The sequence below is a fragment of the Hemicordylus capensis genome, chromosome 12 (assembly GCF_027244095.1).
Source record: "Hemicordylus capensis ecotype Gifberg chromosome 12, rHemCap1.1.pri, whole genome shotgun sequence".
NCBI lineage: Eukaryota > Metazoa > Chordata > Lepidosauria > Squamata > Cordylidae > Hemicordylus > Hemicordylus capensis.
Genome location: NC_069668.1, coordinates 4,618,578 through 4,632,773, shown reverse-complemented (window position 1 = coordinate 4,632,773; position 14,196 = coordinate 4,618,578). Strand labels below are relative to the sequence as shown.

Below are 14,196 nucleotides of genomic sequence, written 5' to 3'. Positions count from 1 at the left end.
GCCATTTCTGATTGGAGCAGACATTACTGGGCTAGTGTGGGACTGAACAGCTTTGGCCTTGCTGCAGATGTTGGCCTAGAACTGCCATAATCCTAGGAATGCAGGAAGCTGCCTTATACTGAGTCAGGCGATTGTTCCATCGAGCTCAGTATTGTCTGCACTGACAGGTAGCGGCTTTTCAAGGTTCCAGGCAGGAGTCTCTCCCAGTCCTGCCTGGAGATGCTGCCAGGGATCCTTCTGTATGAAAGGCAGATGTGCGACGGCCCCACCCCCTAGGAAGCTGCTGCCTACTGAGTCAGACCGTTGGTCCACCGATCTCAGTATTGCTGACACTGACTGGTAGTGGCTGTCCGAGGTTTCAGGCAGGAATTTTTCACAGGCCTACGTAGAGGTGCTGCCAGGGAGTTAACCTGGGACCTCCTGCCTGCAAAACAAGTGCTCTGCCACTCAGCTACAGCCCTGTTCCCAAAGGTGGCATTCCTGGGCCTCCCATACAGGCACTGACCACACCAACATACAGCAAGATGGCTGTATCCTGTCCCCTTACACCGGGGCTACTTAAACCAGGGCTTTCCTGCAGACGATGGCCTACAACTCCCATAATCCCTAGCTATTGGCCACTGTGGCTTGGAATTATGGGAGCTGTAGTCCAGAAACAGCTGGGTAGTGGGGCAAAGTTGAGCAGCCTTGCCTTAAACGATGCACTGGGACCCATGTGCTGTAGCCCATTGGTGTGTGCGAAAAGTGACCGCCTCCTTCCTGGCCAATCCCGGGCTTGGATCGTGCCCGGACCTTGAGGTCTGGCCAGTGCAGTGCAGATCTCCTTCCTCGGGCAGTGTCGGGCGTAGTTAGGGCTGGGCTGCCGTCTAAAATGTGCTCCAGGGCTCTGCACTGGAAGACAGACTTGTCTTTCTCCTAGGACCACGTTTCGAGTTGGCTTCAGCATCCTTTGCAATGGCGTTTTCAAGGCCCGTGTCCTCACCTCCCCCCCCCGCCTCTCGGCAATTCTTGTGCATTCCAAATTGGAGCGGAGAACCTGTAAAGAATGTGATTGGCTCTCCGTGTCAATGACTTCTTCTTGTGCGCAAAACATGGGTGTGTGTGTTTTTTTTTAAAAAAATTGCTCCTGGGTGGTTGCTGTCTCCTCCCCGCCCCCCAATAGTTCATTTAAGACATTTGTAGATGTTCCAAGTAATCCGCTGAGTGGGCAGCAACACAGCTGTGGGAGTACGGCTTGGAAATGGCAAAGCAGTTGTTGGTTCTTGGGCTTTATCCGCCCAGATTAACTTGGCTGTAATAGAGGCTTGTGGCTGTTGAGCAGCTGGGATTAATGTTCATTCAGAAACGGAGTTTCCTCGCCTTGGATGTGAGCTCCCCAGGGTTTTCCACCCAGCTCGTGAACCCAGAAGGTTCTTTTTCCCCCCCAAGAGCCATTAATGGGTTTGCCCTTTGTTCCTGTGTTTCCAAAGCACAATAGTCCCGGGTTATGTAAAGAGAGTTCTCTGTCAGCTGGTGAGTGGTGAGGGTGAATGTACAGATAGCAGGTGTGGTAGGAAGAATCATTGGAAAGCGAGGCTGTTCCCTGACTGATCGGGGCTGGATGAATGTCCTTTCTAGTGGCGTTGAATGTTCATTGGGGCTGGATGTTCATCGGGGCTGGATGAATCATGTTCATCATGTTGAACATCATCATGTTTGGGGCTGTTCATCATGTTCATGTTTGGGGCGGTTCATCACGTTCATGTTCATGTTCGGGGCTGTTCATCCTGTTCATGTTCATGTTCGGGGCTGGATGAATGTTCTTTCTAGTGGCATTGAAAACTTTCCAGCGCCTTAAATCACACTCCTTAAAATCAGTGGTGTAGCTATAATTAAAGAAGGGGTGATGGTGGAGGAGAGCGAATATCCCTGAGCCCCCAAGGGAAGGGGCCCTCTGGCTGGGGTGACAGCCTGTCCTTCCCTCCCCCGTCCCCGATTGCTGGTACCTGATTGGAGGATTTGTCTTAGCTTCAAGTGAGATGAGCCTTCTCCAGAAGGGAAGGGGGAGGAGTGTCAGGCAGCATCCCTCCCTCCTCCTGACTGGCTGGCCAGTGCTCAGCTTCAGCTGACTGCTCCCTTAGCCTGATTGACAGCAAGAGGGGTGGAGAAGAAAGTTGTGGGTGGGGGTATAGAGAGACAGGGACCCATCTTCACTTTCTGTCCCAGGCCCACTCTAGCCTTGTTCTTCCCCTGCCTGAAATGGAGATTATGCAGATTCCATGCATCTTTATGATAGGTTTGTGATGTGGCCTTCAGTTCTTAAGCAAACCGTAGTTATCTTCTGGTAATGACGGTGAAGTGAAAGTGACAGCACAATAATACAAAGTTCTTTATTTGCGATCCAAGGTCAGCATAACATAACGCAAACAAAACATCTCATAACATAGAAAGATACAGTTGGGAAAAGGAGATATGTAAATATATAGATAAATATCCACGAATAAATCATCAGTAACATTTTAAAATTAATCAAAGAAAAGCTCGCTGCCATAACAGTACTGCAAGAGAACAGAATTTGCACAGTAAAAAGGTATCCCCAGAGGTCACAATCAGAATAACTGATATTGTTTTGATTGTTTTCATGTTGTTTTTAGAATATTGTTTTCAAATTTTTAATTGTGTTTTAAATTTCTTGCTTTTAAATTTTTTGTTTTTAATTAGTGTTTTACTTTTAATCTTGTTGTAAACCGCCCAGAGATGTAAGTTTTGGGCAGTGTAAAAATATGGTAGATAAATAAATAAATCAAATCCATTGCTCCATCTAGCAGTCTCTGTTTTGGCCCCTTGGGGCATTCTCTCCTCCTCGCCTCCCTCCTGTAATATGACATATTTTCACCTCCTTGGCCGGGTTGGGAATAAAAGTAAATCCGTCTCGACCACTTTCCAGGCACTGCCACCAGCTCACAACTGCGTTGTCTAAAGTAGCAATTTCCATGTGCCACTAGGACAGCGGTTCCTGCAGGGGGAAAGTGGCGATTACAGGAGAGATGATTTAGTCATTAGAGATTAATTGATGCCCCCCCCCCGCAAGACTGATGCCAGACCACAAAGCCGGGACCCTCAAAATAATAGGATTTGGTTGCTAACTTGCTGGGGAATTGGGGAGAAAGGATACTTTTTAAATCCCTCAGGTTAAAAGCCAAGCTGTACGTCCACAATAGAGGGGCCTGAAAGCTTGCTCTTTAATATTCTGCTTTCAAAAGTTTCTACCAGAGCAAGGCTTGGTGGTGCAGAGAGGTCGTTTTCTCAACAGCAGATTCCCTATTGCTTTTCGCTCTCAGCCAGGTTCCCTGTTCAGGATTTCGCTCCATAGTGAATCTCCCAAAGTGTTGCCACCATTGACTAAGCCCCACGTGGGGCCCCCGCAGGTTCCGATAGTTGGTGTGTGTACTTACTTGGCTGAATGTGCGGGGAGCTCCCGTCTGTGGGATGATTATGACGGAGCGCCTGTAAATCAGAATATCTTTATTGAGCAGGGGGAGAGTAACTGGCCCTCTCCACCCCCAGCACAGTCCCTCCAGTGACCGTTGCTGGTGTCTATCTTATGTTTCTTTTAGATTGTGAACCCTTTGGGGACAGGGATCCATCTATGTATTTATTATTTCTCTGTGTAAACTGCCCTGAGCCATTTTTGGAAGGGCAGTATAGAAATTGAATTAATAATAATAATAAATAATAATAAATAATAAAGGTCACTTTGAGAAAACGTGAGCTGGGTCAAAAACTCCCAATGTGGGTGTGTAATATCCAGGGCCATCCTTGTGGGGCGGGCAGGCCATTGGGGCCCATGCCCGAGCCCCAAATGCTCACCTGGCCCAGCGTCCAGATCCCTGTATCTCCCTGTCTGCCTCTGGCCCCAGGGCAGCCATCCGGCTTGCAGCAGCAGCGATGGCTCAAAGTGTGGTCTGTGCTTGCACCCACCTGCCAGCTGGGGCCCTCTGACCCAACTGGGACCCCAGCTTTCTCAGCTTGGCTGCATGCAGTGTAGGTGGCAGGGAGTGCCGTGAGCCTGGCTGGGTTGGGAGGTAGCTGCTGAACTGCTGGGGCGGGCGAGAGCCGCGCTCTGGGGCCAGAGAGGCTGAAGGTGATGGAGCTGTAGTCCAAAAGCAGCTGGGCACCCAAGACTGCGGACCCCGCCCTCGAATACATACAGTTGCTGCTCTGTTTTCACACAGCAACAGGAGCATCACGGGCCATCTCACCCTTGGATCCGGCCCCCCACCTCCTCAGCCTCTTTCCCCACCTTGCTTTTCTCTTGCTTTTTCTCCTTGGAGAAGCTGCTGCCAGTCTGGGTAGACAATACTGAGCTAGAGAGACGAATGGTCTGACTCGGTATGTGGCAGCTTCCTATGTTCCTATGAATGCTAGTGAAGGGTTGAAAACAAGTCACAGCCAGCCCCGTCTCAGCCTCAGAAGTGAGACTCCCAGAAGGGGAAGCAACACGATTGGCGCTTCTGGTTTTGCTTTCACTTGCAGTCTGAACTAGAACGGCAGTTTTACTTTTCTTTTCGTTTGGGCTCCGCACATGGAAGCGAAACCATTTAGGGGAATTCATAACCGGACATTTGGCTGGAATTAGGTTGTGTCGCTTGACATTTAGGAATATAGGGACCTGCCTTCTACTCTTGCCAGACTGTTGGCCCATCTTAGCTCAGTGTTGTCTACACTGACTGGCAGCAGCTCTCCGAGGTTTCAGGCCGCAGTCTCTAGAAATGGACATTAGGGAGTAGGCAACTTTGGCTTTCCAGCTGCTGTTGAACTTCAGCGCCCATGATCCTCAGCTGCGTTGTGACTGGGGATGATGGGAGTTGTAGTCCCAACAGCAGCTGGACTACATTGTGGCTGGGGGTGATGGGAGTTGTAGTCCAGCAGCAGCTGGAAAGCCAAGTTTGCCTATTCCTGGACAGAGCATGCAGTTTAAGAAACATACAAAAAAAGAAAAGTAATGAATGGCACAGTGGGGAAATGACTTGCCTAGCAAGCAAGAGGTTGCTGGTTCGAATCCCCGCTGGTATGTTTCCCAGACTATGGGAAACACCTATATCAGGCAGCAGTGTTATAGGAAGATGCTGAAAGGCATCATCATCTCATACTGTGCGGGAGGAGACAATGCCAACCCCTCCTGTATTCTACCAAAAGACAACCACAGGGTTCTGTGGTCGTCAGGAGTCTACACCGACTCGAGGGCACAACTTTACCTTGAAAGCCTGTGTGGCTTTTTTGGAGGTGGGGCAACCTTCTCTTTGCTCCGTGTATGATTATTCCTGGATTTTGTGTATTTCATTTAGTAAAGGTAAAGTTGTGCCATCGAGTCAGTGTCAATTCCTGGCAACCACTGTGGTTGTCTTGGGTAGGATACAGGAGGGGTTGGCCATGGCCTCCACGCGTGCTGTATGAGATGATGCCTTTCAGCATCTTCCTATCTCGCTGCTGCCCAATATAATTCCTATCTCGCTGCTGCCCAATATAGCTGGGAGCATGCTGTATACATGCAAAGTGATGCCGGAATTGAACATACGGCCGTAGCATGCGGAACCGTGACCTTCACTGTTGCATGTATAATTTGGCAGCCGCAATTTCTGAAACGATTTAATTGACGCTTTCTGTTGTTTGCCTTCTTTTGGTTAATATGCACAGTTTTTTAAATAGGGGATGAATCTGCCTGTGTCTGCTGCTCCTTGTTTAACTTTGGCAAACAGGGCCGAGGAAGTAATATAGCCTGGCTTTATTTGCCCAGCTTCCATGCAGCTGAAAGCCTTGTTTGGTTTCATCTCTCCCGTTGCGAGAGGTTGGTTTCCAAACTTCCTTGATTCAGGGACAATTGCAAAAATAAACTTGGGGCTTCTCGAGGCTCCTCGGCCATCAGCTGTTGTTGGATTACAACTACAGCAGATTTTGGATTACAACTCCCATCATCCACAGCAGTCAGGGATGATGGGAGTTGTAGTCCAAAATCTGCAGGAGGGCCATAGTTGTGCAGCCCTGCCCTAGGCACACCTTCCTTCTTTTGTTCAGCCTTGCAACTTGTGAATAGTTGGAGGTCTGTATGTATCTCTGTTAACTTGGTGAAGAGGCACCTTTTAACGTGGTGATTCTCTTTATTGAGCAGGGGGAGAGTAACTGGCCCTATCCACCCCCAGCACAGTACCTCCAGTTACTGTTGCTGGGGTCTATCTGATGTTGCTTTTTAGATTGTGAGCCCTTTGGGGACAGGGATCCATTTTATTTCTTTATTATTTCTCTTGTGTAAACTGCCCTGAGCCATTTTTGGAAGGGCAGTATAGAAATCAAATTAATAGTAGTAGTAATAATAATAATAATAATATAATATCGGCAAATGGAAATGTCGACTCAGTGCACAGCAGCTTTGAACAAGGCAAATTCTGTGCTAGGAATCATTAGAAGGGGGTTGAAAGCCAAACTCCTGACATTATAATGCCCTTATACATAAGAACAGCCCTGCAGGATCAGGCCCACAGCCTATCCGGTTTCCCACAGTGGCCCACCAGATGCCTCTAGGAAGCTCAGAAGCAGGAGATGAAGGCGTGTCCTCTCTCTTACTGTTGCTCCCTGCATTTATGATTCAGAGGCATCCTGCTGGACCCAGGCTATAACCATCAGGACTAATCGTCATCCTGTGGCAGAGAATTCCATAGATTAATTACGTGCTGTGTGAAAAAGTACTTCCTTTTGTCGGTCCTACATTTCCAGGCCTTCAGTTTAATGGAATGATCCCTGGTTCTAGTGTGGTGTGAGAGAGGGAGAAAAATTACTCTCTGTCCACTCTCTCCTCCATGCATAATTGTATACATTTTGATCATGTCTCCTCTTAGTCTCTTCTTTTCCCAAGCTGCAAATCTCTGGTGCGGCCAATTTGGAGCCCTCTGGATGGTTCTGGTCACCATATCTCAAAAGGGATGTTGTAGAACTGAGAAAGGTGCAGAAGACGACAATGAAGATGATCAGGAACTTAGAGCAGCTTCCTTACAAGACAAGGCTACAACATCTGGGGCATTTTTGATTTAGAACAAAGGCGACAAAGGGGAGACATGACAGAGGTGTATAAAACTATGCATGGTCTAGAGCAGGGGTTCTCAACCTTGGGCCCCCAGATGTTGTTGGCCTTCAACTCCCATAATCCCCAACCAAAGACCACTGGGGCTGGGGATTATGGGAGTTGAAGTCCAATAACATCTGGGGACCCAACGTTGAGAATCCCGGGTGTAGAGAACATGGATAGGGAGAAGTTCTTCTCCCCCCTTTCTCACAAAACTAGAAACGGGTCATTCTGTGAAACGGATGCCAAGGAACGTAGGAGTGACAAAAGAGCGTGCTTTTTTCAAACTGTGCAGAATTAAGTTGTGGAATTGCTCTGCCATGGTATGTGTTGATGGCCACCAACTTGGATCGCTTTAAGACAAATTCATGGAGGACAGGTCTATCAATGGCTACCAGTCCTGAGGCTTCCGAATATCAGTTGTAGTGGGGCAGCAGCAGGAGAGAGGGCATGCCTTCTTCTCTTGCCGGTGGGCTTCCCAGAGGCATCTGTTTTCATTGTGTGAAACACGGCGCTGGATAAGAGAGGCCTTAGGCCTGGTCCAGTAAAAGTTGTCATCGTCATCAACCTCCTGGCAGCTGGATGTATAGATCAGATGTCCGTATGGTTGAGCACCATCTTTGCATGCAAAAACTCCAGGTTAAGTCTCCAGTGAACAGGTAGCAAGGCTGGGAGAGACCCTGGAGAAACCCTGTCCTTGGGGGCCAGCAGTTCTTTCTGGTTAGATAGGTGCATAGAGAGGGTGCCCTCCGACATTCCTAGAGGGTGCCTTACCTTTGTGCTTAGAAATTGCATAGCAGCAGATGGTGGTGCCCGTAGCTAAGAAGATCCAGAGAGGCCTTCTTTTGGCATGCTAATTCCTGCTGAGGTTAGGCTGTTAAGCACAGGGGACAGGATTTTTCTCTTCTTCCAGGGGAGGGTTCATGTTGCGCTCTCTCACTTAGCTAGGAACTTAGGACGTTGCTGTATATCGAGTCCGACCCCGGTCCATCTAGTTCAGGTAGTTACACTGACTGGTAGCAGTTCTCCAAGGTTCCAGACAGGGGTCTCTCCCAGTCCTGCCTGGAGATGCTGCCAGGGATTGAACCTGGGACCTTCCGCATGCCAAGCAGATACTCTGCTAGTGAGCTATGGAATCCCTCTGGTCGCTAGTTGAAGACCACCGCGTTCTTGAGCCCTCAAAAGGTGTGTGGGTGTCTTGGTAGTGGGGATTTTTGGTATACTCTCTGAGGGTCGGCTTTAACTTGCTGGCTGGCGGGGGCATGCGAAATGTCCTCGTTCCAGTGAGTCCAAGACATGACATGAGAAATTTAAAAAAAAAAAGGCTGGGAAAGACTCGTCTTCAAGCTCTTGGCAAGTGGTGGCCCTTGACTAGATGGGCCAAAGCTGTGCCTCGCCTTGTAGCCACCCATTTGCTCGCTCCTCTGCATTTCTGGACACAGGGCTGGGGAGAGAACAGAAGCTGCAAAACCGGGCTTGAAATCCTCCTATGAAACTGTGTGTGAAAGCGCACTTTGCAGCGTCAAACTCGATCAGTATCGTTTCCGAGTATGTAAATAAAGCGGCGGAGCTATTAAAATACTGTCTGCGGAGAAATTTATGCTAGAAGGGTTGGATGCAAATTGGGCGGCTTTAAATCTCTCCAGCTTATGAATATAAATGGGTTTGTGGCTTCCAGAACAGGGAGGCCACAAAAATGGCCGGGTCGTTTCCTCGGCAGGGGACAGGGCTTATTGCTTTGGATCCCACCACCACCACCCCCTGCCCAGCACAACAAGTTGACTCGGGGCACTATAAGACAGGGCCGCACAACTTCGGCCTTCCGGGGGCTTTTGGACGACAACTCCCATCATCCCCAGCCACAGTGGCCAGGAGTCGGAGCGCGGGGTGGGGGAGTTGTAGTCCACCATCTGCAAGAGTGGAGCCCTGCCGTAAGGTATTTAAAGGATTAACGTGCAAACCCCCCTCAATCTGTCAAATTTAGCCATTTCATTTCAGTGTGCGGATGTCTTTTTAAGACCCAAATTTCCTGCACGGGCTTGAGAGTTTGTGGACCCAGTTTTCATGAGAGAGAAAGACGTGTGCTCCTCTTTAAGGAGCATGCACGTGGGTGTCTTGTGATATCTGTCACGGCTGCGAAGTAGCATTGCCAAACCAAAGACGGCAGGCTTCAGCTGGGTCTGCAAAGAAAGGTCACCTGGCTTAGGAACAGAGGAAGCTGCCATCTGCTGAGTCAGACCCTTGATCTGTCTAGCTCAGTATTGTCTTCACAGACTGGCAGCGGCTTCTCCACGGTTGCAGGCAGGAATCTCTCTCTCAGCCCTGTCTTGGAGATGCTGCCAGGGAGGGAACTTGGGACCTTCTGCTCTTGATCTGTGGGAGAGAAGAACTGAGGTTCGTGCACAGGTTTGGTGGCGCTGGTGGGGTGGGGAGGAAGTGGCGAGTGTGATCTTTATAGTGTGGGGGGAGGCCCTTACCTGCTTTCTGCTGCCACATGCCGCACGTGCGGCACCCGGCCAAACACGGCAAAGCCAAATTCCATGCTAGGGTCATTAGGAAGGGGATTGAAAATGAAAATGCTAATATCATAATGCCCTTGTAGAAATCTATGGTGTGGCTACATTTGGAGTACTGTGTACAGTTCTGGTCACCATACTTCAGAAAAGACATTATAGAATTGGAGGTGTGGAAGAGGTGATCAGGGGCCTGGAGCTCCTTCCTTGCAAGTCAAGGCTACAGCATCTGGGGCTTCTGGAGAGGAGAGCTGGTCTTGTGGCAGCAAGCATGGCTTGTCCTTATCCAACCCCAGTTCAGCATCCCTCCAGTGGCTGTTGCTGGTGTCTGTCTTATGTTCCTTTTTAGATTGTGAGCCCTTTGGGGACAGGGAGCCATTTTATTTATTTATTTGTTATTTCCCTATGTAAACCGCTTTGGAAACTTTTGTTGAAAAACGGTATATAAATATTTGTTGTTGTTGTTGTTGTCCCCTTAGCTGAGCAGGGTCCGCCCTGGTTGTATATGAAAGGGAGACTAGAAGTGTGAACACTGGAAGATCTTCCCCTCAGGGCAGGGTTTCTTAACCTTGGGCCTGAAAATGTGGTTGGACTACAACTTCCATCATCCTCAGCCACCAAGGCCATGTCTGGGGATGATGGGAGTTGTAGTCCAACAACATCTGGGGGCCCCAAAGTTAAGAAACCCTGCCTCGGGATGGAGCCATTCTGGGAAGAGCATAGGTGTTCCAAGTTCCCTCCCTGGCAGCATCTCCAAGATAGGGTTGGGAGAGACTCCGGCCTGCAACCTTGGAGAAGCCGCTGCCAGTCTGTGTAGGCAATACTGAGCTAGATGGACCAAGGGTCTGACTCAGTAGATGGCAGCTTCTTATGTTCCTATGTTTTTAGTTTGGAAAAGAGGCGACTACAGGGAGACATGATAGAGGTATATAAAATTATGCATGGAGTAGAGAAAGTGGCCAGAGAGAATTCCACCCCGCTCTCACAACACACTAGAACCAGGGGCCATCCCATGAAACTGAAGGCCGGGAAATTTAGGGTCGACAAAAGGGAGTACTTTTTCACCCCGTGCATAATCAATCTATGGAATTCTCTGCCACACGATGTGGTGCTGGCCACCAGCTTGGATGGCTTTAAAAGGGGCTTAGACAAATTCATGGAAGACAGGTCTATCAATGGCTACTAGTCTGGTGGCTATAGGCCATCTCCAGCCACAGAGGCATGATGCCTCTCCATCCCAATTGCAGGGGAGCAACAGCAAGAAGAGGGGGCCTGCCCAAAACACTTGCCTGTGGGCTTCTCAGGGGCATCTTACGGCCACTGTGTGAAACAGGATGCTGGACTAGATAGGCCACCTTGGGCCTGATCCAGCAGGGCTGTTCTGATGTTAATTTTTTTTTAAGCAGAGCCGACGTTCAGGAACCAGATTCGGTCAGGAGGCTTGATCTTCACAGAGTTCTTGCCGGCACGGATGGGGTATACAGATTAGAATTTGTCCGTGGGACCTGACATCTCCCCGTTGTGGCTGCGAGAGCCTTGTTGGAACAAAATAGAAGACATGAACTTCACAGCCTGTGTGGCTGTTTTCTTAGCCCTGAGCGACAGGCCAGGTTGGGGAGGAGGGAAATCTCTTCCTCTTGCCACAGCGATAAATAACTCAGAATATTTTCCCGTCACGAAATTTATGAAGCTTCTGTTTTTAATTTCTTGTACAAGCCCGCACTCGGGGGGTCGGCAAGCGTCCTCATGTGGCACTTTCCTGGGGGGCAGGCAGCTAATTCCACGCTGAAGGTCAGGGACGGAAATGTACTGCGAGCCGGAAGGGGCTACGGATGACTTGAATTTGTTTTGGTCTCGTGGAATGGATGCAGCCGCATGCATATCATTTTCATAAACCACGGGTGATGCCAGACAGAGGTTGTCAGCCGTGATTCATTTGCTGCTACTTCTCCAGGCGTGGATTGAAATGGAAATCCAGATCCAGGTTTTGTGAAGCAGGAATTGTCCCCTTTGCTAAGCAGAGTCTGCCTTGGTTTTCATTTGGATGGGGGACTGCATGTGAGCACTGTCTGCTGTCAGATATTCCCCTTAGGGGATGGGGCTGTCTCGCAGTGGCAGAGCATCTGCTTTGTATGAAGAAGGACCCAATTTCAGTCCCTGGCAGCATCTCTAGGTATGGTTGGGAAAGAATCTTGCCTGGAGCCTTGGAGAGCTGCTGCCAGTCAGTGTAGACAATACTGAAACAGATGGAGCAAGGGTCTGACTCAGTAGAAGGCAGCCTCTTGTGTCCCTGGCTGCCAGTTTACTTTTGAATACTGCTTGCATGAGCAGGGGAGGGGGCATGCTTTCATCTCCTGATCGTGTGGCTTCCCGAGGCGTCTGGTGATCTTCTGGCCTGATCCACCAAGCCTCTTCCTGTGTTCTTATGGCCATGCTGGTTTGGACTCCTTAAACGGGAATCCGGCCTTGCAAAGATGAAAGCAGAGGGTTGAAAGAAAGAGCCTGCAGGCCAGGCGGTTGTCTGTGGTGTCGTACATGCAGCCCGCCTTCGCTGTGGTGTGGAACGGCTGAGCTTGACGACACCCAGAGTGGTGGTTACTATGCGCTTTGCCGTGTTAATGTTCTGCACCATCTCAGATCCAGCCTCCGTGCTTTGTCGATTGGATGCTTGCACGGTGCTGGCGTGCAGTGGAAGGCAGTTGTGACTGGGCCCTCTGTGATATAAAGGTCAAGTGTGCCATCGAGTTGATTTCGACTCCCGGCACCCACAGAGCCCTGTGGTTGTCTTTGGTAGAATACAGGAGGGGTTGACCATTGCCTCCTCCCGCACAGTCTGAGATGATGCCTTTCAGCACCTTCCTAGATCGCTGCTGCCTGATAGAGGTGGTTCCTCTAGTCTGGGAAACATACCAGCGGGGATTCGAACCGGCAACCTCTTGCTCCCTAGGCAAGTTACTTCCCCGCTGCGCCATTAGGTGACTACTGTGGTGTGAAGAAGGGGAATGGCCCCTAGGGCAGAGGGCGCGCTGGCCACCTTCATATTCTGGCATCACCGTGTCCTTCACTGAAGGAGAAGCAGAAATTCAGGGTGGAGAGCCAGTCTTGTGTGGTAGCAAGCATGAATTGCCCCCTTTGCTAAGCAGGGTCTGCCCTGGTTTGCATTTTGATGGGAGACTACATGTGAGGACTGCCTGCTGTCAGATGCTCCCCTTAGGGGATGGGGCCGTGGCTCAGTAACAGAGTGTCTGCTCTGCACGCAGAAGGTCCCAAGTTCAACCCCTGGCAGCATCTCCAGGTAGGGCTGGGAAAGACGCCTGCCTGAAACCTTGGAGAAGCCGCCGTCGGTCAGTGTAGAGCCAGGCCTCCTCAACTTAAGCACGCCCAGCTGTTTTTAAACTACAACTCCCATAATCCCCAGCCACAGTGACCAATAGCCAGAGATCGTCAGAATTGTAGGAGGGCCAAAGCTGAGCAGCCTTGTCTGTGGAGCGAGCCGGACCAGTGGTCTGACTCGGTATAAGCGATCTCCCCATGCACCTAAGTATGTGCTGCATCTATTCACGGTGGACATTTGACTCTTAGGATTTTTAAACTTCTCTTCCAATGGGCCTTGGCCAAGGAGCTTACGGAGGAGAATCGGTGGCTGTTGTCCTGAGCGCGGTCCTTGATCTGTTCCCCCTCTTCTCCCCTGCAGTGACGGATATAGAACTGAAGCGGCTGAAGGATGCCTTCAAGCGAACTTGTGGCCTCTCCTGCTACATGAGCCAGCAATGCTTCATCCGGGAAGTGCTGGGAGACGGAGTGCCTCCCAAGGTGGCCGAGGTAAGTGCTGGCAGCCGGGACATGGTGCATTCTCAGTGGCCCTGCGCCCTAGAAGCAGTCACTCTGCCTTTGTGTTGCTCTATAAGTTGGTGCGGCTGCCTTTGGCCAAGCGAAAACGTTGCTCATGGCGTTGCTGTTGATATGGTCACATCAGAGTGTGCGGGTGTATTTCACGTACCGCCTTGGTTCTTGGGGAAACGGAGAGGAGAGCTGGCCTTCTGGTAGCCAGCAGGCATTGTTCTCTGGCCTAAGCAGGGTCTACCTTGGTGTGCATTTGGGTGGGAGATGACGTGTGGCCGTTGTCGGCTATAAGATTTTCGCCTCTGGAGATGGGGCCGTCGCTCAGTGATAGAGCATCTGCTTCATGCAGAAGGCCCCGGGTTTTAGTCCCTGGCAGCACCTGCAGGTAGGGCTGGGAAGGACTCCTGCTTGAATCCTGGGGAAGCCACTGGCCAGTCAGTGCAGACAGTGCTGAGCTGGATGGATAAGAACATCAGAACAGCCCTGCTGGATCGGGCCCAAGGCCATCTAGTCCAGCATCCTGTCTCCCACAGTGGCCCACCAGATGCCACTGGAAGCCACAGGCAGGAGTTGAGGCCATGCCTTCTCTCCTGCTGTGACTCCCCTGCAACTGGGACTCAGAGGCATCCTGCCTTTGAGGCTGGAGGTGGCCTGTAGCCCTCCGACTAGTAGCCCTTGATAGACCCCTCCTCCATGAAGTTCTCCAAGCCCCTCTGATGAATGGTCTGACTCGGTAGAAGGCAG

At 50.4% G+C, this 14,196-nt stretch overlaps 1 protein-coding gene across 2 annotated transcripts in view; it reads left to right on the top strand.

Moving 5' to 3' along the window:
* USP32 (ubiquitin specific peptidase 32) overlaps nucleotides 1-14,196 on the top strand; it is a 145,382-nt gene that overhangs the window by 36,910 nt on the left and 94,276 nt on the right. For both annotated transcript variants that reach the window (XM_053275083.1, XM_053275082.1), the window contains exon 2: nucleotides 13,304-13,431. In XM_053275083.1, coding sequence (XP_053131058.1) covers nucleotides 13,304-13,431 — 128 coding nt within the window. The remainder of the gene's footprint in view (nucleotides 1-13,303; nucleotides 13,432-14,196) is intronic.